Source organism: Castor canadensis, chromosome 6, assembly GCF_047511655.1.
Source record: "Castor canadensis chromosome 6, mCasCan1.hap1v2, whole genome shotgun sequence".
Classification (NCBI taxonomy): Eukaryota; Metazoa; Chordata; class Mammalia; order Rodentia; family Castoridae; genus Castor; species Castor canadensis.
The window spans coordinates 19,412,977-19,440,205 of record NC_133391.1 but is presented as its reverse complement, the minus strand read 5'-3'; the positions used below and the strand labels follow the sequence as shown (position 1 = coordinate 19,440,205).

At 44.3% G+C, this 27,229-nt stretch overlaps 1 protein-coding gene across 4 annotated transcripts in view; it reads right to left on the bottom strand.

The window, feature by feature from the left end:
- Window positions 1-27,229, bottom strand: part of Dnai7 (dynein axonemal intermediate chain 7) — a 59,762-nt gene that overhangs the window by 902 nt on the left and 31,631 nt on the right. For 3 of the 4 annotated variants that reach the window (XM_074075830.1, XM_074075831.1, XM_074075828.1), the window contains 9 exons: window positions 26,193-26,339; window positions 23,252-23,355; window positions 21,401-21,716; window positions 9,471-9,546; window positions 7,263-7,423; window positions 5,496-5,652; window positions 3,976-4,190; window positions 2,234-2,401; window positions 572-685 (listed from right to left, as the gene is read on the bottom strand). In XM_074075830.1, coding sequence (XP_073931931.1) covers window positions 572-685; window positions 2,234-2,401; window positions 3,976-4,190; window positions 5,496-5,652; window positions 7,263-7,423; window positions 9,471-9,546; window positions 21,401-21,716; window positions 23,252-23,355; window positions 26,193-26,339 — 1,458 coding nt within the window. The remainder of the gene's footprint in view (window positions 1-571; window positions 686-2,233; window positions 2,402-3,975; window positions 4,191-5,495; window positions 5,653-7,262; window positions 7,424-9,470; window positions 9,547-21,400; window positions 21,717-23,251; window positions 23,356-26,192; window positions 26,340-27,229) is intronic. The other variant, XM_074075829.1, reaches the window with a different exon arrangement.

Genomic DNA, 27,229 nt, shown 5'->3' with positions numbered 1-27,229 from the left:
AAAACAAACAAAATAAAAACACCCAAATATATTAACAAATAACTGCAACAAACAAGCCCTATTCTCAAAAGGCTTAAATTCGAGTAGGGGAAGCTAGAAGATAAATGTGGTGGCTCAGGTATGCCAAAATATTCATCAGTTGTCACTTGATGGCAGAGCACGTGCCTAGCATGTGTGAGGCCCTGGATTTGATCCCCAGCATGGAAAAAAAAATTAGTCCATTTTTAGACCTTGATACTTTTTCTATCAGGCAACAGTAAATGTGTCAGTAGTTCTGTTGGGGTCTGTGGATCGATCATCCAGACTCCTGTTAAAGGCTCCATCTCTCCCTGATTCCAAGTAAAGAGGGGGAAGAGCGCCCCCTACAGGACAAGCACGTGATGTCACAAGGGAGAGCACGGAGGCCCTATTACATGGTTTGTGCATGTATTTTTGACAAGATGAAAACGTTTTGAATGTTGTGTTCCTTTTGCCTTCTAAAGAGGAAAAGCCCTGGTGTGCGTGCATCTGGTTCTTAGTCCTCTACCTTTTGTGGAAGACAAAGGAGTTCTATGGTTTCTGCATACTGTACCTTAAATATAACTTTCGTAGAATTACACACTGCATTCCACTTGCTCCAACCAAAGGCAAAGGCGGAGCTCAGCAGGGCCATTTGTCGGTAAGCTTTCATCTCTACCAAGGGAACCTGTCATATGAAAGCAAGCAGGCTGGACCCAGAGCCTCCCGAGCTGGCTCCCCTCCATCTTCCCCTCCTGTAGTCCATTCTCAACATGGGACGACACAGCCCAAGTTCTCAGTCACGTCATGTGACCTTCTATCAGTGCTGGGCAATGGCTTTCCCTGCCTCTGTGTAGAATCTCAGGTGGTGATGATTGCAAAGCCCCAGTGCTCTGCCCCCGCCACATGTCTCCTGCTGCATGTTCCCCGTCACCTCTTGGCCATCTCTCCTCAGTTCCAGGCTCCTTGGCCTCCTCGCCTGTTCTCAGGCTGCTCCCCCAGGCTCCTGCCCCACCTGTTCCCACTACCTAGACACACGTATGGCTAAATCCTCGAGCCTCACCTTCTCATGGAGTCCCCTCAACCCCCAATTAACGCTGTGCACTGCTCGGCCCACAACTCCTCAGCTGCTGCCCCTTTCCACAGCCTTTCACTTTTTCAGTGCTCAAGGTCATCTCAATTACTTTGTTTCCTGCTATTAGAATCCATCCACTGATGGATCCTAAGCATCTAAAACAGTGCCTAGTGTGTCGGTGTTCGGAAAACCACCATTGTACACCTGAAAACGTGAACAGGACACGACATTCAGCACTGGCAATCTGAGTCACTAAAGGCCAGCTGTTGCTACCTGTGTGTGCGCACATACCCTTAGCTGTAGGATTACTGGCAAAGATTGCATGAGGGAATTTGACATTGGTCCTTTGTGCCTTGTCACTTTGTCATCTTCTGCATTCATAAACACGCTTTTGTTTGGTACTGCCATTAAACCCAGGGCCTCGGCCTTGCTGGCGGGCACTCTGCCACTTGAGTCACCCTCAGCACCAAGTTCTTGAGTACAGAGCTCTTCAGTCTACAAGGACACTTTTGTGAGCAGAGGCGCTTTGACAATTCGTTCAGGATCACCATTGTTCACTAAGCATCTGTGTGCTGGGTTCGAGAACAATCACAGAGGACTTAAGGACCAGACCCTGTCCTCCACATGGAAGGATCTCGCATAAAGTCTGGAGTCACTGGAGGCCACATCCAAACATGGAGGCTTGGCCAAAAAACAAAGGAAGTGGCTTTTGCACTTTGGTGGTCCTTGTGTTAATTTTGCCCGACAAAACTTGAGAGAGTGCAAAATTACTTATTTTAAGAAAGCTTACAGAGGAGAAATGGCCCAAGCAATGTATGCACATGTGAATAAGTAAATTTAAAAAAAACAACAAAAGAAGCTTCCGGTCATGGAAGAGGGAGGAAGTTATGTAAAGGAGCAGCTTGGGAGACAGGGCGTTGACCACCCGGTGAGCCATTGGTGAGTGTGGTGGCCACAGCCCAAGCTAAACTCTCGAGGAAGACCACTCATCCGGAGACAACCCTGGGTTTCTGGTCTTTTCCCTTATTCCTTCCCTCCTTCCTAACTATAATCCTGCATACTGAAATGTATAAACACATGGTGCACCTTCAGACATAAAGTTTAATACTTGCCAACACTCTAGGTGCCCCCTACAGAAAGTCCGCACAGATCCATTCTTGCCTTGTTGTTGGTGATGACGTAAAAGTGTGAGTGTCCCGTAGGGAAGACATTCAGCCCAGCTTTCTTCAAAGCAATGATGAAGGGAATGGGGGCCATCCATTTTCCCTCCAAAGCAGAGATGTGCTCTTGGGTTTTTAGTTTGATTGAAGCCAACATACAGAGGTTTTCCTAAGTTTAAGTAAGAAAAAGAAGCTTTCGTCTAAAGCTGAATTATTCCAGCTCAACCTCATGGCCTTCAGACTACTTTCCATATCACCCATCACTCTGTGTTAAAAAGACGCAGGGCAGAGTGTCTAGGACTCATCTGAACTGTCCCACCGGGTCCCTGTTGCTTGACGCTGTGGACTCCTTTTGGGCTTCACCTGAGTAACTGCAGGACAGAACTGAAGATGGATTTTATAAGCTATGATCTAAGAATACTGGGTGTGTTCACACTGAGTTAACACAGCTGTACAACCATCGTGACGGCACTTTGAGGCATTCTTTATCTTTAAAACATGGAGACTTAACAGAACGATGCAGAACTGCCCAGTTTCAAAGTTTGGCAAAGTGGCCATGTGAAACTGTGCAAGAGCTCATGTCTCCCATCTGTGTTTTTAAAACATTCTACCTAGCCCAAGACACAATCAGCATGAACACTGAGGCAATTTACATTTTTTGTACATAGCACATGGTGCCTGGACTAGTCACTTTTCAGGAGCTTGTTGGCCACATGTGGCTCATACCCATAGTGTCAGATGGTGCTGATGTCCCTTTGAAATCCAACCTGAAATGCAGGCTCTACAATGTCCAGGTGGGAACCTGGACTGACATATGATCACTGAAGGTGGTGTCTCTTCCCAGTGGACTGGAGCAAGAGTCCTGGGGGGGTCTTTGGGCAGCTGGGATGGAGTAGGGAAAGTGGCACCAATTGGGTGACAATTTTGGGAAGGCCACTTAGCCTCCTAGCCACTGTGGGCCTCAGTTTTCCTCTGTAAAATGTGAGGGCTCCCACCACAGGTGATCCTGCACTATCGCCCGTCCCCATGTGGTCCTAAAAGCAAAGTTTGCTAGCCTTCCTGTCTTCCTGTGCTTCGCCTGGACTTCCAGGCTTTTGGGAATCCTTTTTATTTTTTATTTATTTATTTATTTAGTCTTTTCTTTTTTGGTGCTGGTATCAAACCCAGGGCCTCACGCATGCTAGGCAAGCGCTGTACCACCAAGCTACATCCCAGCCCAGGAATCCTTTTTAAAAACAACTTCCAGTGAGATGTATTTTGCAGGTCGTAAAATTCACCTGTTTTGCACATACAATCCAATGACTTTTAGGAACTTTATTAACTGGCACAACTGTCACCCTCAATCAGTTGTCCCCAGCAACCACCAATCCACATTTTTGCTATAAATTTCAGATTATCTAGTTTCTGACTAGTGAAAGAGTCTCATTCAGAGAGACCAACCTCAAAGGAGGTTTCAAATGCTCAGATTATAATGATGGAGACCCTGCTTAGTGGAGATTAAAACCTGAATTTCACTCCATGCCAGGCTTTGTCATCTGTTACTTGGCCAAGCAACTTATGGTATAAATGTTCAACACACTTCTTCCGTGTTTCTGCCTCTCCATTCAACTTACACCTTCTTTAGAAATTGTAGCTCAAGGCACATTTTGCACATCGTTACAAAAGGCATATTTAATGTGTAACTCACTGATTATTTTGACAACCTGTATGTATGGCCACAGACTCGCTGTAGCAGCAGCACACCTTAATTTGTATTTGAAGCTCAGTGAACACTGTGGTCACCGTCAGAAGCACTCTGTTTACATCGAGTGGCCTCAGCTCCCAGGACTGGTAAGGCATGTTAATATGAGTGTCTTGAATCAAGGTCACGGGGCCAAATGCCTCCAGGTTGAACGTGACAATTCTCTCCTCTGGTCTGTAATACACGTTGGCAATGCCATTGCTTCGCCACCGCTTGCCTTTGTAATAAACGAAGAAAGTGACATTGGTTTCATTTTTTCCTATAAAAACTGAGACGAATGAGCCACCGCTTGCCTTTGTAATAAACGAAGAAAGTGACATTGGTTTCATTTTTTCCTATAAAAACTGAGACGAATGAACCATGTAAGTAATGCCGTAAAGACAGGATCTCAGGTGGATGGGGTGCTACGGGCGAGGCTCCCGATGGGTGGGATGGAAGGAAGGTGCAATGTTTGAGAAAAAACAGAATCTCAACAAAAAACCAACTGCACTGGGAGAGTTCAGACTCTGGCAAACGCAGGCCACCTGAGTCCCACTCCTCCACCAACCTCGAGTCACCTCCGCCTCTCAGACTTGCTATTCTAGACCTGTCATATGAGTGCAGGCCTATGACAGGCCATGGTCTCTTCCGTCTCTTGCAGTTCAACAATGAAACAAAGCTCAATTGAGAAGAAGAAAACGATCTGGACCAGCATTTCACCAAACATATGTGGAAGGCTAGGACTGCATAAGAAAATGCTCAACTTTATTAGCCATTAGGGAAATACCGATTAAAACCATGCCACACTGTCACCTTGCATATTTCCCACGACTAGAAAGGCCAGTAACACATGTTAGCGAGAGCGTGGAGACACAGGACACTCGTGCCCACTGCCAGGCGTGCAAAATGGCACAGCTGCCTTGAAAACCTGTTTGGCATTCCCTAAATATAAATGCACCACTAAACCCAGCAGTTCTACCCCTAGGTGTCTCCCAAGAGAGCTGGAAACAGAGGGCCACACAGAGACTGGCACACAGATGTCCCCTTCGTCACTGAGGCCTATGCAGTGTCCCACCCTGTGGGAAGACGAGCCAGTCCCTGCCGTCCCTACAACACTGTAGGTACCACTTTCCTGTCTTCTCTCCCACAGCTTCAAAAGCCTGCAGAGGAAGAGCCAAGTCTTCATCTCTGCGCCCTGCAGCTTAGCAAACGCACAGGACAGCTGAGGCCACCTTTCTCTTCCCCTTGGTCTCCCATTCCCACCGGGCTTTCCTTCCCTTCTCACCTGGACTGTTGGCTAGCTTATGCCCTTACATTCACAGCTGTGTTCACAAATTAACTTATTATTAATTCCTCTTCTTATTGACACCTGGACAAAGTCAATTTGTAAAAGTAAAAATCATTGCCTAGCAATAAACATTTCTCAACCAAGATTCCAGAACTGGCATAGAGACGTGTAAGAAACTCAGTTTATGTAAGGCTTTGTGTCACCACCCCTCTCTTTGTGACACTACCGTAACAGCTGATTGGGGCATGGCTGTACCTTCATCATCCCACCTCACAACCATAGGATCCTCAAAAAAGACGACGTTGTCGTGAATCTTGAGAGACACCTCGATAGGAGGAAACACATTTTCTGCCTCCATGTCTTCTGTGGTCTCTGGAGGGTATGCAAATTTCTGTAATCCTTCTTTGAGTAACTTTAAAATGACCAAAACGGTGACAAGGTTAGATGGTGACCATGGACAGACAAAGGTGCAAATACTACTGAAAAATACTTAGTAAGCACTGCAGCTTGGTCTCCTTATCTAACATGATATCACAAAACTGAAAGGTAAATGACTGAGGAGAGAAGCGTCACTAAGTTTGAGTGGAGTCTTGTCACTTTCCGTGGGCCACATTTTGTCATTGTATTTCCCAGAGCAAGCCTAAGGAGCCCAGAGTTAGTGGAGAAGGCAACAGACTTAGAGGTGACTTGCCAAAAGTTACAAAATGACTTCAGGGTACCAGGACTCACAGCAAATGGGGGATTCCATGTCACCTATTCTGATACTTTGCTAAGGGACAAAGGTAAAGAGAAAGATAGTGTCCACAACCTTCTGAGCAGGGCAGGGAGGAGTGGGGGAGGCGCTGGAGGTGAGGCTCAAGTGGTAGAGCACCTGCTTTGCAACCTGAGTTCAAACCCCAGTCCTACCAAAAAAAACAAAAAACAAATAGTGGGGGAAGGAAGGAAGGGATGATGGAGCGGTCTCTATGACAACATAACTGGGTATCCTATGGTAGCACACTATGGGACACCAGTCAGCATGAGGTTAAAACAAATCGAGTCAACTCTAGCTCAAGGTTTGCTACTTACATAGCAGGAGTGTAGACCTCCAAAAAGGTGACGTGACCCCAGCTATCACCAGCACCCTTACCCCTCAAGGTGTGGTCTGGGCACCAGTAGCACTGGCATCCCAGGGCCAGCACTTCTCAGACTGACGTGCACACCGGCAATGGTGCCTGTCCTATGTCCTGGAGAGGCTCGTGCTGCCTGACCACACTCTGCATGTGAGGATTCAGACCCGGGTTCCCCAAACTTCAGGGTGCCAACACCTCACTCTGGAGTTTTGGTGGCTTTTGTTTTTGCAGTCCTGGGTTGTGAAGTCAGGGCCTCGTCCATGCTAGGAAAGCGCTCTACCACCAAGCTACATCCCCAGCCTGCCCTTAGAGTTGGTGACTCACTAAGCTGCATATGGGCTCATGAAACTGCATTTCTAGCAAGTTCCCAGGTGATACCAAGGCTGCTGATGCTTCTGTTGAAGGTGCCACCTGTTGGCAGCACAGATCTAGACCAGGTACCAGCCACAGTCCCTGGGACAGCCTTCCATCATTTTCTGAAAGTACAGATCGACTAGAATTCAAACCTCACTTACTCACACACAGCAGTTTCAATGCCACCAGAGCCCAGCTGAATGGCTTCCTCAGAGCTGGTGTGGCCCCCAAAGCTGACAATATTCACCATTGGGCCTTGTTCAGAAAAAAATCTGCCAACTTCTGAACTAGGTGGTCACTATCAAGGCCAGAGCTAAGCTTCCAAGCATTGATATCGTGGCTTTACAATTAAGTTGGCATTTGGGAATTTTAGTTTTACAATCTATTTTGTTTTAGATTCCTTTAGTATCTGGTTCAAAATTTTAATATACTAAATTGAAGAGAGTTTCAAATTGGATTTTTTTCCTTCATGTGTTCATTAGATTGAGCCCATGGGAAGTGAGGTGGCAGTGTGAGAAGCTTCTGTGCCCGTGAGCTCACGTTGGGATTTACCTACTTCCACGATCATCCAGCCCTTCACTGGCTTGCACAGCGGAGGCAGCTCCAACACGTCCAGGTGGTACACCCCACCCAGCGTTGTGAACTGCCACAAGTCCACCTCCGTGTCATCGAGGATGTAGGGCTTTTCGGTGGCGTTCTCAATCAGGAACTTCTGCGCTAAAGTGAATCAGATCAATACAGCTTCTAAACAGATCACCACGGTTTTGTATTGGGAGGGAAAAGAAATAAGTCTGATACTTGGATAGGGAGTTTTTATTTAAGATACGTGAATTAACAGCTCTAGTCTGAGTTTCTTTACCTAGAAAATGGGTGTAATGTGGTACCTGTCTATAGAATTCAGAGGAAGAAAGAGGTGGCAGTGTAGAGAGTGGTGCCAGGTGCATGGTAGGAGCACAGGAACTGTCACAAACAAAGAGGTGACAAGGCTGGCACAAAACTAACCCATGGAGCTCAGGCTCTGAAAGTCCATGGAAATAACCAAAGGAAAGTCAAATCCCACAACTGCCTTTCCTTCCTGTGTGTGCAATAAATTGCACTCTTTAATGTTTAAATGTATTAAATTAATAATTTGTTCATCTGAAAAGAAAGCAAGGAAGAATAACTGTGTCTACTGCACTCAGACATGTCACTAATTTTAGGACTATTTGCAAAAGAGACAGCTCATTTTTGGTTTTTTTGGGTTGATTTTTTTTCCAGGAGAAAAGCTGTGACTCACAGGGATTAGTATCTGCTACTAAACTGGCAATTCTCGCTGGTCATTTACCGCTTCTGGTTCCTGAGAATTATTCAGGAGTACTCTGGAAAACTGAGAAACTGAGTGCTAACAGCTACTGCCAGTCTGCCTGTCACTGGTTTAAGGATGGTAAGTAAATGCTCAGATGAATTATAACTAAGGTCACTTGCCATCAGTGAAGAAGTAGCACAATCACCCTCCTGAATTAACTATTCTTTTTGTTGGATGGATGAATGTGATAACACCAGCAATTGTTGTGAAGAAGTTGTTATTTTGATGTTACTCATTCTTAAGTTATACTTTTTGCCTGCCTTCATGCTCAACAAATGTCAGGTTTCCTTCTTAAATCAATCTTCAAAATGTTATTTAAAAAGAATACCATGTCCAAATTGAGATGGTTATGATGTCTGTTATTTGGGGGTGGCCATGTAGAAGAGTTGAGTATTATTACTGACAGAGGTTCAATAACTGACTCTAGTGTCTTACATCTAGCAGGAAACTTATCTGGTCAGGGCTATAAAATGTCACAAAAGCCCCAGTGACAGCTGGGTCAAAAGTGTGTTAGGAAAAGTGTGGACACAAGGTTTATTATCACATGAACTTGTTACAAGTACACTGTATACATCTGTGGACTTATAGGGAATCCCCCTTATTCTATTAATATATGCTAATAAAAACAGCAAAAAAAATATGCTCAGAAACAGATCCTCAGAGGTTACTGGAAAAGAAGCATAGAATCTCAAGGTAAAGACTTGCATGTTGACATCATTGTCACCACACTTCTATGATATCCGACTGCTACTTTCTAAGACAAGATTGGCTACGGAATTTGTAAAGACTAAAAAGTACAAGAAATTCTCAATAGTGTGTCTGCTCGTAAAATTTCATTGCAAAATTGCATATAAATAAAAACTTAGAAATAACTTCACCACCAATGAGAATTTAACTAATGCTTTGATATTGAATGGAATCATACCGCTACATTAAAAAGTGAAGTTACCAATATGTTTATTAGAACAGTGTTGAATATTAGCTGGCATGGTTGCACATGGCTATAGTCCTAGTACTTGGAAAGCTGGGGCAGGAGCTTACGAGACTGGACTAACTAGTGAGTTCTAGGCCAGCCTGGGCTGTAGGACAAGACCTTAACTCATAAAACGTGGTGAAGATTAATCATTTGTTTAGACCATGTATTGTGCTCAATGTATGTAAGTTCCCTAAGTGGAAAAAGTCAGTTTCAACAAATCATTCTGTGACATGCCATGGTCTTCCTAAAAGTCATGAGAGACTGAACCAAAGGTAGAAAGTAAATCTGTAGACACTGGTCACCTCAGGGAGGGACCGTGAAGAGTTTTCACTTTAAATGTATTTCTGTAATGTCTGAAATTTTATTTTGACAATGACCCTACATTACTTTGGTAAGAAGAAAATCTCAGTAAAGCTTAATTCTGGAAAAGCAATTTAGAATACCTTCTGAAACAGTCTCACTTAGTAATTTCATCTCCAGTTCACATGGGACGGCTTCAGACTCCTCCTTGAGAGATGTCTACAAAAGAACAGGACAGGTGGGTGTGACTGTCACCGTTGGCTTGACCCACTCTTTCTCTCTCTATTCCATTCTCTCTCTGTTCCATTTTCTCTCTGTTTCTTCCTCTCTCTCTGTTCCAGCTCTAATTCTAGGACCCCACCCCACACTTGCTCTGTATGAACCTGGAAGTGAACAGTGTTTTTAAAATGGTAAAAATGTGAGCCCAACTCCATAGGACAGAAACTGGCCTGCAGGCTTCTCCTCTTACCCTAAGGTATAAAGTGTGGAAAGCAGGAAGCAGTGCAAACCATCAGAGTACCCGTTAGGATTTCCAGACAGCTGAATGGAGGTGCTTGGCTCTCCCTCCTCCTCCACACAGAACGAAAGTGACAGGCACATAGCTGCACGTGGAGGTCAAGGGCCATGGTAGAACACTGGATATAGGCCAGAGTCACAGCCCGGGACAGCAGCACAGAGAATGGGGAGGTGAAGTCTCCCTCCTGCAGAGGCAAGGGTCAGAGGGTCCCAATGACACTGGCAGTGCAGTTCCCACAGGCTGGCAGCCTCACTAGGTAAGGAATGGGAAACCTGCTCAGTCAAGATTGCTCTGGCTTTAGAACGGGATCTCACAGTATCTCCTGGGATGCTGGAGCCAGAACCATCTTGAGAAGGGAGCTCTTCTGGCTTTGGACATGTTGAGGCTCAGAAACCCTATAGATCCCCATTCCTTGGATCCCACAAATGCTCCACTGCACTGCCATGGGGGGTACAGTCCACCTGGACCCAACCTAACCCAGCAGGGTGACCCCGACTTGAATCCAGGGTACCCTGCACTGTCAAGAAGAGGTGTTGTGATGTGGATGGATGTGAAGAGCTCTGCACTCATGCAATGGAGACCAGAACCTGCCCTCTGGGGCTGAATGTAGATTTGGACCAGTGCCAGGGCCAAAGGCTAGTGTCCACATGGCTCCCACAAGCCCTTCCCCTAGTCTTCCACAGGTGCCTGATTCTGACAGAGGGGAAAGGACTCCAGGGTCAACTGCTGCCCTGCCCTGCCCTGAGGGGAGTGCTGAAGTGGCTTTGAACACCACCATGGCTTCAGTTGTCACACTGTCCCTGAGGCACTGGGCCAAAGGAGGTCAGGTGAGGAATTTTCCTGGTTCTGGCATGTCCCACTCCTGCTTGCTCCTGGCCGAGCAGCTGCTGCCTTGCTCCCAAGTGTGCACAGCTTTTGGGGTGAGGTCCCTGTTCCGGGTGGGCACTCTTCCAGGATCAGCAGAGGAACATCACGGTGCCCACCGCCACCATGACTAGATGATGGTTGTCATTGCTCTTGAGAAGTCACTGTTCTGAACTTGAACTGCCCTACGGGCCAGATATCCCTGCATAGCCTCAGGATTCATGATTAAAGCCCTGAACAAAGTAGGTACAGAAAGATCATATCTCAACATAATCATTGCTTTGTTCCAGTTTTATAGGAATGTGTCAATTTTCCCCATCCAGAATGATGCAAAGGAAGTGAAAACTCTACAATGAAAATCCAAAACACAGACAAAGAAACTGAAGGCACAGTAACTAGAAAGGATTCCTATGTCCACGGATTGTGAGAATATTGTTAAAATGACCACACTATCCAAAGTAACTTACAGATTCAATGCAATCCCCATCAAAATGCCCATGATGTTCTTCACAGAACAACAAAACATCCTAAAATCCACTTGGAGCATGAAGGACCCCAAATGGCCAAAGCAACCTTGGACAAAATGAGCAACGCTGGAGGTATCACAGAGTCTGATTTCAAGACATGCTAGAGAGTCACAGTACCTAAAACAGCATGGCCTTGACCTAAAAACAGACCCATAGACAATGGAACAGAATGGAGATCCCAGAAATAAACCAATACACTTACAAAGAACTGATTCTCAGCAAACATGCCAAAAAGTCAGCCTCTTTAACAAATGGTGCTGGATATCCACATGTAGAAGACTGAAACTAGGTCTCTCTCACCCTGTATAAAAATCAGCTCAAAATGGATCAAAGACCTAAACATAAGATCAGAAACTACTGAAAGCAAACACAGGAAACCCTTCAAGACATGGTCACAGGCAATGACTAGAAATGTCTGGAAAGACAAAACCCTGGAGCAGAGGAAAGAGACACAAAAAGTGACAAATTGGATTACTTCAAACTAAAAGGCTTCTGCACAGCAAAGGAGACCATAGAAAGAATGAAGAGACAGCCTACAGTATGGGAGAAAATATTCACCAGCCTTTCATCTGACAGAGGGTTAATGTCCATCACGTTAAAAACTAGCAATAAAAAGACAAAAGGGCTGAGGATGTAGCTCAGAAGTAGAGCCTTTGCCTAGCATGTGTGGGGCCCTGTGGTCCATTCCCAGCACTGCAAAACAAGTAATCCAATTTAAAATGGGCAAATGATCTGAGTAGATACTTCTCAAAGAATGAAATACAAATTGCCAATGAATATATGAAAAAATGCTCAATGTCATTGCCCATCAGGGAAACAGAATCAAACTACAGCCTTCTCAACCAAGTCAGAATGGCTACTGTCTAAAAACAAAACAAATGCTGGCAAGGATGTGGAGGACAGGGAGTACACACTGTTGGTAGCAATGTAAATCAGTGCAGCCACAGTGGAGTTTCCACATGTGCCCTGAGGAAACAAAACCTTCACACTGAAGAGGCACCTGCTGGCCCATGTTCACTGAAGCACGATTCACAATGGCCAAGCTATGGAAACAGCCTAGGTGCCCATCAACAGAGGAATGGATAAAGAAATGGAATATAAGTCAGACATGAAGAAGGAAATCCTGCCATTTTCAGTAAAAGAAGATGGAAGTAGCCAGGCACTGGTGGCCCATACCTGTAACCCTAGCCACTTGGGAGGCTGAGATCAGGAGGATGGTAGTTCAAGGCCAGCAAGGACAAACAGTTTGTGAGACCAAATCTCAACCAATAGCTGGTGCAATTGTGTGCACCTGTCACCCCAAGCTATGATTCAAGGCTGAGCAGACTGCAGTTCAAAGTCAGCCTAAGGCAAAAATAAAGTTCATGAGACCTCATCCCAATGGGGAAAAGCTGGGCATGGTAGCACACTCCTGTCACTAGCTCCAGTGGGAAGTGTAAAATAAGAGGACTGTGGTCCAGGATGACAAAAAGTGAGACCCTCTCTCCAAAATAACTAGAGCAAAAAGGGCTGGGAGTGTGGTTCAAGTGGTAGAGCACCTGCCTAGCAAGCATGAAGCCCTGAGTTCAAACCCCAGTGCTGTCCCCACCCCCAGAAAAAGGATGGAAGTGGAGGACATCATGTCAAGTGAAATACACAGAAATACAAGTATCCCACGTTCTCTCTCATAGCAGAAAATGAACACTGTTGACCTGAAAGGAGGCCAGTAGTTACTAGGGGTGGAGAATGGTGTTGGGGTAGGAGGGTGGGAGAGAATTGGATGGATCTGATCAATGTGTGCTTAGGCATGGATGGAACTATTCAAGTGACTTCTATTAACTTGTGCACTTAATATGTGTTAATAAAATTTTAAATTATATTTAGATTTTGGTTGTAGCTAAAGGATAGATTTTGCTTGACTTCAACTATTAGCTCTGTTATGGAATAATTCCAGAACCTGCTTTTTGGGTAAGTCCCAAATATTAAAATATATTAAAGAGGCTGGACATCAAGTCGTGTAGAAGGTGTTACCTCATAATGTAGGACAGTAAAAAGAATATGGTAACAAAGAGTCCTAAGAGCTAGGCTCTTGTCTAAGTCTGCTGCTTACTTACCTTTGTTACTATGAGCAAGTCCTTTGAGAATAGGGAGTCTCAAATTCCTAACATGCCAACACCTTCAGTGCTAGCTGTGTACCAGACACAGAAAGCATCTTGTAAACAGTTGTAAGAGATAAAGAAACAAAGCTTTAGGGAGATGATCTTTTCTAGGTCAAATAAAATGGGAGAATTTCACATACTGTAAAGTGCTAGACGATGCAGTGCTGTTATAAAAATGTGCTGTTTTTACTAACAGTGCCATGGTGTGTGCACTCACACTGTGAGCTGTTCATGTCAGTCAGCTTCCTGGCACTGTGTACTTGACACAAGTCACTTCAGGGAGGGAAGACTAATTTTGACTCACAGCTTCAGAGATGTCAGTCCATAGTCCCTGGCTTGGTTCTTTCCAGAATTATGGGCAGGTGAGGACAGGAAACACTACCTGAAGATAGTAAAGTTTGAAGTGAACGTGGAAGATGATTAAGACTTTGCCAAAAATGGGTCACAGGGAATTCCAAGTGTGAGCAAAATGTAAGTCACAAAACCGAGTTTCCACCGCCCCAAGTAGTCAGTATGGTAAGGAAGGACAGCATGGCAGCTGGAGCACGTGGGGGAGGCAGCTGTTCACCTCATGGCAGTCAGGAAGGAGGGAGAGGACAGAGGAAGGGACTGGGGACCAGGTATGACCTCGATGTCACACCCCCAGTGACCCATTTCCTCTAGCTAGGTCCCACCTCCTAAACTTTCTACCACCTCCCAAAATAGCGCCACCAGCTGGGGACAAAGCATGAGCCTGTGGGGGATTTTCACATTCAAACCCCAACACTGGATCATATCCATCACGTTCACTTGACCTCAGCACTTCTGCAGCAAGAGAGCAACTTCACACCAGCATTTCCCTCAGAGACTAAAGCCAGCCATCCCATTTGCCTTGTCTCTCATCCTCAGCCACTGTGCACCAAGTGCCCCTTAGCTGCTCCCCTTACCCTTACTGTCATCACCATAATGTCGTCTTCTTAACCAGACTTAACCTTTTTCATTGTGCCTTTGAAATTTGTCACTTATTCATTCAAATAATTTTCATAGAGTTCTCAAATTGTATTGTCATAGCTAGACACTGGGAATAAAAAAAGAGAAAAGACGGTCTCTCACTTAAGGAGCTTCTAGTCTATTAGGGAAGCTTGTAAACAAAGAGCATGACAGTTTTGTTGGTACTGTAGAAGGTAAGGGACCCACGGTAGGGGGCACCCTCCCCACTGACCACCAGAAGGATCACAATCACCTTCAGTCCTCTCTCTGGCATTATTAACCAAGGAAGTGTTAAAGTCATATCACAGAGAAGGAAGCCCAAGATCTGACACCACATTGAGTGCCCACAGAACTTTGTCCCAGGTCACTGTCTGTCCCCTTGGTCCATTCAGCTTCTCTAAGACTCATCTGCTACCCTTCTCCGTGCCTGGACCCCTATTTTCTCCCCTATGAAGTAGTGTTTAAGTTTCAAGCATCTGACCCTTTTTTGAGTTTCAGATTTTGCTCAGCCCCCTGTGCTCATTAATGTGCATGTTTTTCCTCCTGCTAAAGTCAGTTGGTGTCAGCAGTCCTAGTCACTTCCTACACAGGTGTGTCATCAGGACATACGTCTGCACAGAACTTGAACTTCAAACCTCATTGCTGGCAACTCGATCCTTTATAGAGTTTTGCAAGCTCCCTGGCCCTCTTGGCAATGAAGCTGGAAAATACGTATATTTTCACCATATTTTGTGTCTGGTATTGACAGCCATAGCTGTCCTGAAAACTCCAGATTCAGGTCTGCTACTGGGCATTTCCATCTGTGTGTCCCAAACAAAAGTGGCCTGTCTGTCCCCTGATTCATCTGCTCTTGCCCATCTCTGTAAACTGTACCACCACCTGCCTAGTTTCTCCAAATCAAAACTCAGCAAAACATATCCCAAGTGTATCCAACTTCCCAGAACTGTCACTGTCTCTTTGTTCAAGTTACCAGGACCCCTCATGCCTTGTCAGTACTCTTCACACACTGGCTCCTCATAATCTGGTCTTGGCCAGAATCATCCGTGAAAGCTGCACATTGGATCTGTTGCTTTCCTATATCCAGCCTTTAACGGCTGGCCACCCCTCACACTTGGAGTAACGGTCACCCTCGCACTCTGTAAGGTCCACTTGCCGGCTTCTGCCTCCCTCTCTGACCCCTACACTGTTTTCTCTATGTCCATCAGACATCAATCATTGGCCTCCTGGTCTTCATTTCTGCTTTGCAACCTTGGCAGTAATTCTGCCCTATGACTTGAGTGTGCATTGTGACCATCAGCTAAGTCCCTCTTGTCACACCTCATTAGAAAGGCCCTCCCCCGACAGCTCAATCTAAAGCCACCACCTGTTTAACCCTGGTTAATTCTGTGCATGGCATTTATTTCTATCTGGTATTTTCTCTTTTTTTTCTGATTTACTGTTGGTTTCTCTTAAATGCTATGCCAGTTATGAGGGTAGCAGTCTTATTTGTCCTTTCTCCAGTATTCTAAGGGCCAGGAAAGGACCTACCATGGAGAGGTTGGCACTCAACAAAATTCACTGAATTAAAAAAAAAAAAAAGAATCAGATAGGTACTTGGCAGTTCACGCCTGTCGTCCTAGCTACTTGGGAGGCTGAATTCTGGAGGATCATGGTTCTAGGCCACCCAGGGCAAAAAAATTTGTGAGATCCCATCTCAACAGAAAAAAGTTGGGCATGATAGCATGTCCCTGTTATCCCAGCTATAGCAGGAAACCTAAAAATAAGAGGCTCACACTCCAGCCCAGCCTGGGCAAAAAGTGAGACCCTATCTCCAAAATAATGAGAGCAAAAAGGCCTGCAGGTGTGGCTCAAGCAGTAGAGTGTCTGAAACTCTGAGTTCAAACCCCAGTAAGGTCCAGGGTGTGATCATGGAAATGCATTGACAACATAAATCTCTGGGAAGCTTGAGGTTGTTCAAAGTTAAGGAGCTTCGATGCCAGGTTTTCCACCTGACTGTTTCCATGGATTTTTATTTATGGTCCTCAAACCTGTAAGGCCACTTCGCATATCCATACCATTCCCTCTTATAGTCTCCACGAGACTATAAGATTCAGCTTAAATATCATCATATCAGAGAAAAATAATCTGCTCATTATTTTCACCATCAATCCCCTTTTGCTCATAATTCTCACATGCACAAGACTGTCAGCACAGTCAAAGCAAGATCTCGCTGGATTCTCCTAGCAGGCACTGAAGAAGGCCTTGACAAATTTTATACATATTCCATATTTTATGTTTGGTCCTCTATCTGCTTGTCCAAGTGTCTTGAAGACAAAGACTACTTTCAAAGTGAACCTTTACCAGTTCAAAGACCCATCTAAAATATTTCTGAAGGTAATTACCATTTAAAGATTCTCACAAATACGCTGCACTTGAACTGGGCCTTTCTAAATATTTTGCATTACATATGACTTGGGAGGGCTCTACCTACGGCATGGGTAGTGACCTGGTTAAATGAACTAGAATGTGGTATAAGCGCCCTCTCGTGTCCAAGGTCTTAATAGGCCCATGAAAAAAGAAAGCTGCTGTACCACCCTAAGGTAAGAAACTAAATTTTATTTTATTTTATTTTATTTTTTTCATTTTTCTTTTATTATTCATATGTGCATACAAGGCTTGGTTCATTTCTCCCCCCTGCCCCCACCCCCTCCCTTACCACCCACTCCACCCCCTCCCTCTCCCCCCCCCAATACCCAGCAGAAACTATTTTGCCCTTATTTCTAATTTTATTGTAGAGAGATATAAGCAATAATAGGAAGGAACAAGGGTTTTTGCTGGTTGAGATAAGGATAGCTATACAGGGCATTGACTCACATTGATTTCCTGTGCGTGGGTGTTACCTTTGAGGTTAATTCTTTTTGATCTAACCTTTTCTCTAGTACCTGTTCCCCTTTTCCTATTGGCCTCAGAAGAAACTAAATTTTAAACTAAGAAAGTGTGAAATGTGTGTTACCTGTGGTTAATTCACATATCTAGCATAACTCAGGCATTGTCAAACATAAACTCGTTCATTTCTCGTGCATTTGCAGCCAGCCTTCAAAGTCATTACAAAGATATGAGAAATGTAACATTAATAAAATATATCAACCTCAAATTATGAAGGGGAACAAAAATGTAAATTGAGAAATTTCTTCCTCTAAAACCAAAACATGGTAATTTTGCCTACTAATATACAAGAAACCTGTAATGTCCACACAAGCACACAGAAGCTGAATTTCATGAAGATGCCAGCTTTTAAATTCAGAACCCATTTAGCAACATGTCACATCGTGTCACAAATTACATTTAGTGCTATGCTCTTCCCCACTGTGGGATGGAGGGGTCCTTGGGGGCCCTGGTGACAAGCCTGCAGGTTCCACAAAGGGAGCAGGAATGATGTCCTGCACACCTGACTCTAAGGGAAGGGTCTAAGTGTCTCTTGATGGCAGGGGGGTTGAATTCCCTGACATGACGGCGGGGGCCTATCTGTGCAGGCTGCTTTCAACAACTCAGACTCCACCATGACCCATCTTGCGTTCCCTCGCCTGACCCTCGCTCATTCATACAGCCCCCAGGCCCTTATCACTTAACAGCCCTGGGCTGTGTACCTCGAGTGCGACCTCCATTGAGGCATTCTCAGCTTCACGATCAGCGTGGAGTTTAAGGTAAGCACTCAAACACCACCAAGCTGAGAGCACAGAGGAACACTAACGTAATCCGGGGAGAAAGGAGGAAACTTGTGGAGGTAAAACTTGAAGCAGGTCTTGAACGATGAGTGGAGGACAGATGTGCCTAGCGAGGTGCTGGGAGAGGCAGAGGCCTACCATGACCTCTGCCCCTTAAAACCAAGAAATGCACTGCTTCACTTCCTATGAGGAAAGGGTGTGGTCAGTCCTTATTGAAAATTTGAATAGCGCAGCAGGAACAGCAAAGAAGTGTAAGAGAGTGACAACACCACTTATTTGTCCTACTAGTGCCTCAACCTCCACAACCCCACCCCCCGCCCCCCGCCACACACACACCAGCCACTGTGGCGAGGAGGCGTTCAGGTTTTTTTGTGCACTTTGAACCAAGTATTTTCATCGTCACATGAACAGAATCATACTTTAGAACTTATAAGTAGACTTTATAACTTCAAAAATATTTTGTTCTTGGTCTTGTTCTTTGGTCTTGTTAACTCTCCCCAGGCTGGCCTTGAACTTGAAATCCTCCAACCTCTGCCTCCACCTCCCAAGTGCTGGAATTATAGATGTGATTCACTGCACCTGGCTAAAAGGACCCTTATTGATACATTCTAGACATTTTTCCACATAAAAGATACAAGGATTTCACCATTTTGGACAGCTACTAGTATCTGGATATTTTATGATTAATTTGCAGACTTTTTCCTACTATACAAACATGTCAATGAAAATCTTGGTGTGTTCATTTTTACTGATTTGTGACATTATTTCCAGTAACAAATTCCTAAAAGGAAAATCACTAGCCACAGGGGCATCTGTACAGTGTCAAGCAAGCATGTCCAATGTGGGGGACACAATGTGCTCTCTGCTTACTTTGGTAAGATCAGATATAGGCTGCTTCTGCTTTGTCACTAATCTGGCTGAGTGTAATCCTACGTTTTATCAGTCAGTCAGCAATCTTTTCTCAACTGCCTGCTCCCATCCTTTGCTTGGTTTTATTTGGGAAATTCTCTGATTTGCACAAGTCCTTAGGCTATTAACCTTTTGTTACATCTGTTGACTTATTTTTCTCAATCTGCTATTTATCTTTTGACTTTATTTAGTATAGGAATGTTGGAATACAATTAATCTTTTTCATTCATGGTTTTGGGTGGTACACTGATAAAGATTTTTGTAAAAATAATAAAATATCTTTCTATGTTCTCTTTAGCTACTTTACTATTTTATGAGTTTTATTAGTGTTTCCTATTTAAACCTTTAATCTATCTGATTATTTAGGCTACAAAGAATTAAATTTATTTGCAGTCTAAGCCAGCTGTCCCAAGTGCCCGGCTAAGCATGCTCCCATCCTGGTGGTGGCAGAGGACACCCTGGAACTGCCCTGAGTCCCTGCAGTGACATCTTTTCCTCGAATCCCAGATGTCACAGTCTCCTGTGCTCATGACTCCTGACCACACTTCCCAAGCAGCCTACATGGGGCCACACGGCGAGATCATTCCTGCCCAGTCATTGTGGCCGCCATGGGGTTTCCTGAACTACTGGTCTGTGAATTCCATAAAATGTGCTTTAACCAGTCAGTCTGACGTGCATGTGTGTGCCTCTGGTGGACTGTCCAATGTCACATTAAGTGATAGCAAAGGCAGATGTGACTAACCACGCCAGTGAGCAAGGGGTGGCCTGCTATTTTGATGCTTGTGGTGATGTGAACCAAACGTCTGCCACCGCAACAGTGTCAGATCTTAGGACACCCAGGTGCACCGTGGGCCACAGTGGCAAAGTCACATGCTTCTATTTAATATAGAACTGTTTCCCAGCTGACAGAACAGCAAATCATGAGGGCACCTTAATGAGGCATACGTGCCCAAGGACTGCTTTACCACGTACATTCAAATAACTGTTTCAATGACACAGTTTCTAGTAACCAGCTTATGATTTTTAAATTGATGTCATTTTTATGATGGCATTGATAGGCTTTCAAAAATGTTACTCATGTCAAGAACTGGTGCAGTAGAGAAGAATTACCCAACACTTTGACAGATCCAAACCATGCATTTCTAACACTCCTTTCATTCTCCCAGTAATTTTGATACTTTGTATTGTTCTTTTTTTTAAAATGAATTTCAGATCACAAATCCTGCCACATTTTATTTTGGGCCGGTAGGGTTTCATTTTTGTTGCTGCTGTCATTTAAGCTAAAATAGCTCATGTCATGTCCGGGGCCTGTCCACCTGTCCTCCCCACCTCCCACAGGCCCCATTTCTCACATCCACCTAAAGCAAGTCACACTGTGACCGTGGGAACAGAGGGGATCATCTTTTCACCTCTCCAGGAGAGGGAAAGACCTGGAAATATTGCCAAACTCTAATAAAGACACTGTGCTACCTGAGAGCTAAAATGAAATTTAAAAAACCCCAGATCTTATTGCCCAAAGACCATTTTAACAGACTGACTCATCTCCCACCTCTCTACCATACTGGCCACCACTAGCTTTCTGGGCTCTCCTTCCTGGAGGCCTCATTAAATTTGACATTTCTGGACTGGATTAGGCCACATCCACTCTCTACTGCTATGAGGTCTGTACTATCCGATCTGACACAGTATATACTATATACATTGATATTGGTATAATATCTCAAGTGGAATTCTTCAGCAGATATGTTCTTAGAATACCAAATAATTCATATTTATGTTAAATTTATATGAAACCTAATCCTTAACTCTTTCCTATGTTTGAAGAAAATAAATCAATAAACCAATACATTTCATGTCTTAAGTACGTGTGAGAAAACATGCAACCTAAGATACCAATGGACCGTGGCTAAACGAGAGAGTTGCTGTGGGCAGAGAGAGACTTACTGAGTCCGCACTTTTCCTAATGTAACCAATTAGCAGTTTGGAAATTTTAACAACAGAAAAAAAGCACAGAAGCCAAGTAAGGGTCTGAGGTTATTAGGCTGCTCAAACAATGTACCAAAGTTTGCAGAGGAGCACAGCATTTTAAGAAAATCAAGTTTTACTTTATAAAATTCTTTCTTACAAAGCTCTGAGAAAGTCCCAGCCTCGGTTTTTAAGATGATCGACCGCAAGTTTCTATTCAATAGCAGGTTCCCTTGGCCGAGTTGGAATCTACAATCGGCACACCTCATCAGATAGCGTCACAGGTTTCCAGGAGTGTGGCTGCGACAAAGACGCCAAGTGCTAGCACTGAAGCACCTGTTCCAGCCATGAGTAGTGATCAAAGGCGGAAAAGAAGATGCATGTCAAAATGTGAAGGGCTGGCAAGAAAGTGACAATTTCTAATCACTTAGGAAGGGCCTAGAGAACCCATCACGGAAACCCGGTGACACTTGTGCCTACCCTGAGCTCCTCAGCACTTCTGGGCTCCTCCTTCACTTCTTCCTCCTGAGTTGACCCAGGCTCGCCCTCGCCCTCCTTGGACTCCTCCTGGTCCACCAGGTCCTTCTGGTCAACAGCTTCTTCTGGGTTCCCCATGACCTCTGGCACGACCTCAGGCTCCGGGGGGACAGGTTCCTCTGCCGGGATGAGCACAGGGCACAGAGGAGTGACGTGATCGTAGTGCGTGTGTAGGAGTCTCAGAGCGATGTCACTGGTCGCTAATATCCTTGGGATTTCAAAGCCAATCTGTGTGTCAGAGAACCTGATGGATTTGTACCTGTCGATAATTCACAGTAACAAAGGATGAGCCCCTTGGAAACTCCAGGTGTGTTTCACACTCACACCTGAGCAGTCTCTCTCCCCATTTTGGTTTCACTACAGTTTTGGATCCCGACCATTCCCGGGTTTGTTGGTTTGGGTTTTTTTTTTTCAGCGGGGGCAGCATTTTGACTGAGGGGCTGAAGCCATCCTCCTGTCTTGGGGTTCCTACCCCACACTCCCCTCTTCCATCTCTGACAGCTCCTTCTGTCCCCTGTCCCCAAACCCCAACATGGCCTTCTTCCTATCTGTCCTTAAATTTTGATATTGCCCAGTGCTGCAGCCTAGGCCTTCTCTCTCTGGATATCATCACTTATGGAGCCTAAATTACTGTTTATATTATCAGGGGTTTAGCACGAGTATTATCTTTCCTAGGTGGGGTAGGGCACCCTGAATGGACCTGAGGTACCCCAAATGGATTATCTAATGTTTAGGAGAAGCTGTAGCTTCCAAAACCTAAGAAGCATTGGGTTGTTGCTGAAGACTCCCCACTGGTACCTGACCTCAGTTTACTCCAGCATCCTTTAGCCAGCTGCACTTTGATGTCTCAGTGACACAGCCTGACCAACTCATCCCCACCATCCCCATCAAAATACCACCTGACCCAACCTGACTGGTTGTGACAAAACACGTCACCTAATTCTCTTGGTAAGCCTGGGCAATAGGCACAGAGCTACTTGTTTGATTTTTATCCATTTAAAACTATGCAGCTTAAATTCCTTCACGCTTCTGTGTGTAACATATCTTACAACCAAAAAGGTCATGTATTGCCTATGATTAAATTTAAACAGCAGTATTGTGTAGTACATAGAATTTGGTAAATATTTTGCTCCTTTTAGATTTGGTAAATATTTTGCTCCTTCCTTTTGCTAAATATAAAAAATAAAGTCTAACTTTGTAACATGTCATATGACTAGACTGTTCAGAGCTGGACCAGAACTTAGGTCTAACTTATTCTGGCCATTTCCCCCTCAAATTCACTGCCATGCTCACTCAGTTAATTTGAAATATTTAGGATCAAGTTTCATCCCCATCATTCCTCAGAAAGATGTTTCTTTGCTGTCACAAAATATCTGAACAATAACTAATATGAAAATCTATTATTTTTAACAGTTCACAGAGAGAAAAATTTTAAGGTCCAGATGGCCAAGTAGAAAGTACCTGCCACTTCCACTGTTTTGGGGAGAAGACCTGACATCCACTCAGTGTATTTGTATATGACACCTGCTGGGACTTCTCATGTGGTAATGGAAACCCTTAAACCAGTCCTATATTAAGGTGAGTCACACAGTCAGCATCCTCCTGATGATAAACTTAATGATCTTCACAGCCAAGCAAGCTGCCTGACATGAAGCAGCCTGTGACTCAAACCCCAACCCGACTCCCTAATGTGAGTTTTCCAACTACACCAGGCTGTCAGCATTAGGCGTTGCCTGTGATGATGGCGTGAGACTTGTGTCACACATGTAGGGAAAGCGTCACCCACAGGCGTACTTTGGGTTCTTCTTGAGGTTCGCCCACAGATACAGGGTCACATTTTCATCCTGAATGACTTTTTCCATATTTCCGCTGTCCAGATCTGCTAAGGTGCTAGCCTGCTGTAAGAGAAGCGGGGAGAACATTGCAAACAGCCAGAGGCTCTTAAAATTATGCAAGTTAGCTAAGTTATTTCATCACTTAAGTGTTGGATTCCCTTAATTAACCAAAAGAATGACCTAGGTAAAAAGAAGTTTCAATCACAGTGACAAAGGATTGTTTTTCGATTCTGTAAAGGATGCAAAGATGTACGAAATTAAATGGGACACTCGTTTTTCACTTTCTGAAGATGACTGAAGTTGTTCCCACAGGGCTGGTGTGTAAGTTAGCAGTAAGTGTAAGTGTGTGTAAGTTAGCAGTAAGTGCTAGCCTGGCAGACTGAGGCCTGGGATCGACCCCTAGCATGGGAAAATTGCTCCTATATTCCCAGGCAGCACCTATGGATCGCTTTTATGCCACCTTTACAGTTTTGACGTCAGACTCATAACGTTCATTTTAACTACGCACATCTTCTCTACCTGTATGTCACTAAAGTGTGCACTGCGCTACTGGAAAGGCCAGCCTATGTAGAAGACAGAAGCTTAGGAAGCACAATATCCAATTTATGATTCACATTTTGTTGGTCTAGAATTGAATCTAATGTTAAACATTCACCTTACGGATGCTCTGAAGCATCTGAAGATGTTTTAAAATAATGACTAACATTGTTTGGTGCTCACTGCTCAAAACTGAGCAGTCCTCCAGGGTTTTATAAGTCAGCATGTCTTGGTCACAATAATGGAAAAACTTAAGTGCTGAGGATTGTAGATTGCGAATCCTTTTTTAAAACTGATTATTGCTCTGTACTTTTTGTTTTCGATGACACTAGCTTTGTGACGTGTCCACAATATTGTCTTAGAGCTGCCGTGCACTGCAGGATTACGGGGTGCTTCCTGACAATGATGTTTGATGAAGTCTTCTACCCCAACTATTTTCTGTGCACAGCAGGATTCAGGTCAGCCATTTTCAGCCAGAAGACATTGAAGCTACGTCATGCTTTTCATGACTCATTCTGTCAGGAGGCATCTGGTTTCCCACCGCTGAAAACACAAACCTGACCACTGCATCTCCCTGTCACAAAGTATGACAGCTGGTCAGTAGTGTGAGGTCAAGCCTTGTGGCACCATGAGAATAATGCCACCGTTAGCAATTTTCACCTCACCGTTTGAGTGGCCAGTTAAGGATCCTTATCCGAATCAAGAATGTCATTGGAGATTGCAAAGTGGTGATTTTATAAGTGGCATTTCCTTCCACACTCAGATGGCATTGTTCTATGAACAGCCCTTCTTCCCCATCCCATTTCCCCTTCCTTTCTGGAGCATCACTTTAGATTCACACTTTAATTTATTCAGCATGTTACAATTCATTACAATCCTTCTTTCCAATAATTGTATAAATCTGTATTTGGCCAGCAGGAACTCTTTAAAGCAGTCCCTGCTCCTTTGACACAACCCCAACTCATCTCTGAGCTTGTTATAGACCACATCAAGATAACCCAAACTAACCTTTCACTTTCGCTCAGGACCTGGGCTCCAGTTAGTCCTCATGCCTGTTTGTTTATTTTTGCATGTGGTCCTGGGGATGGAACCTGAGGTCTTTTGCATGCTGGGCCAAGTGCTCCCCCACTGAGCTACACACTCAGCTACTCTGGTTCCTCTCTAAGCATACTACGGATATCTCTATTTCAAATTTAACGTCGGGAAATACAAGAGTATCAGGAAAGTTCTGTCTAATAATCACAATACATCACCTTAACTCTGTTGTCCTGTAATACAGAAGAGTTGTCACAGTATAGCATGAGTGACTCCAAGAGCACGCACAGTAACAGATCCTGTGTAAGCCACCTTTGCCGTTCATCCTAAACTGAGAAAGCACACTGCCCAGCTATATGAAGGGCTATGTTCTAGATCAAAGACACTCACCCAAAGCAGCCAACTACAGATGGTTTTCGGATTTAAAAATAAAGTGAAATCAAATTAAAATAGCTAGAAAAAACATTCGTGGGAAATTAGGGAATGTTTGAATATGGACTGGATATTAGAATTATGAATTACTAGCTTTTCTTAGGTCTGATATGATGCATGGTTAGGATCTTATCATCAGTGTTGAGATATTTGAGGATGAAATGTCCCAACAATGACAACTTTCAAGTGGTATGAGAGAAAAATAAAGATGTAGATAAATCAGATATTACAAAACATTTAAAATTATTACTGGTGGTACTAAGGTTTGAACTCAGGGCTTCTGCTTGCTAGGCAAGTGCTCTACCACTTGAGCCATGCTCCGAGTCCTTAGGCTTTTGTTTTTCACACAGGGTCTTGTGCTAACTTTTCCTGGACTAACCTGGAGCCATAATCCTCCTACCTATGCCTCCTGAGTAGCTGGGATTTCATGCATGTACCATCACGCTCAATCTTTAAAAATTATTGATTTTCAAATACCAATTTAATAAAGCTAAAAATTTGCTAAATCTAGATGGACATATGGGGTTTCATGATGCTATTCCTTTAATCCCTTTAAAGTTAGAGAAAAATAGGGTTCCTTCCAGTAACTGCAATCTTGTGTCAGTTGATTTATCTACAAGTGGATATCTAATATAGTTTTGTGAACTCATTTTCTTAGCAAGTGTAGTAAGTCTTGGCAAGATAAGAAAAGCCAGACTTTAGCTATACTGATAGTATTTTATTTTTAGAGAAAGCATTAACAGTTCTTAGGTCTGGATAATATATGTCTTTAAATTATTTTACCAACTTTTCATAGCCTCTGAGTTTAATAAAAGACAAATGATACCAGATTATTTCAGCAGATAGTAGATTGTATAAGGCTGTAAAAGTTAATAGATAAGAAAAGTGTCACATACTCTGAGGAGTATTTCCGTGGCCACATTGAACTTGAGGTGAAGGAGCTCCTGCAGTTGAAGGATTGATCGTTGGTACTGTATGATGTTTTTGCTTTCCAAATCACATGGTGGAGCTTCCAATAAAATTAGTTTCAATTTCTCAATTAGCTGCAATGCAAAAGAATGTTTGCATTAGTCGGCTGACAAACAGTCAATGAAAGGGAAGGTGTGCTGTCAGTTTGGGGAAGTTCTGCATTTATTCTGTAATTTAAGATCACAGGGGAATAAACACTTCCTCCCACACCGCCCTTAGACACATCCATCACTATGTGCTACAGAGTCGGGGGGCAATACGGAGGACATGTCCCACTTTGTGTTGCCAGAGAGGAGTGCAGAGCCGGGTACTTGATTTAGTCACAGCGCTGTGTGTTCAGGGGACATCTCAGCTCTGGTGAGGGAACTCCAGACCCATTCCCTCAAGACAGCATCAATCCACTCGTGAGGGTGGAGCCTCCTAATTACCTCCCGGGGCCCCCTCCTGCGGGCTCCACCACCTGCAGAGTACCCACTGGGGACAAAGCTTCCAGAATGTGAAACTCAGGGGGCCAACCACATGGAAACCATGGTCTGAAGGAACAAGGCACAATGTGACGAAGAGCGAAGTCCTCACATTACCGAGCCATGTGCAGTAGGATACAAAACTGCTTCACCAGCTGGATTCCCGTCATGGCTCTACGGGGAAGGTCTTGTTACCGTGCCATCTCATGAATGATGAAACTGAGGCCTTGCATGGCCCAGGGACTGGAAAGTGGCAGAATTTAATGCTGAGTGTGGAAGGAGGGCACACAGTTTCTACAGTAAGAGACAGTTTGGTAGCTGCAGTGCTGGGCTCAGGCGGAATACTGGCCTTCAGTCCTAGCTTTTCCTCACCAGCACTGTGACCTTGGGCAAGTGACTTGACATCTCTGAGCCTCCTTTGTAAGGCTGGGCCACTGGTGCCAACTTCACAGCATCAATGAGCTTGTGTGAGAGTTTGCTGACTGAATTTGAAAGGTGGA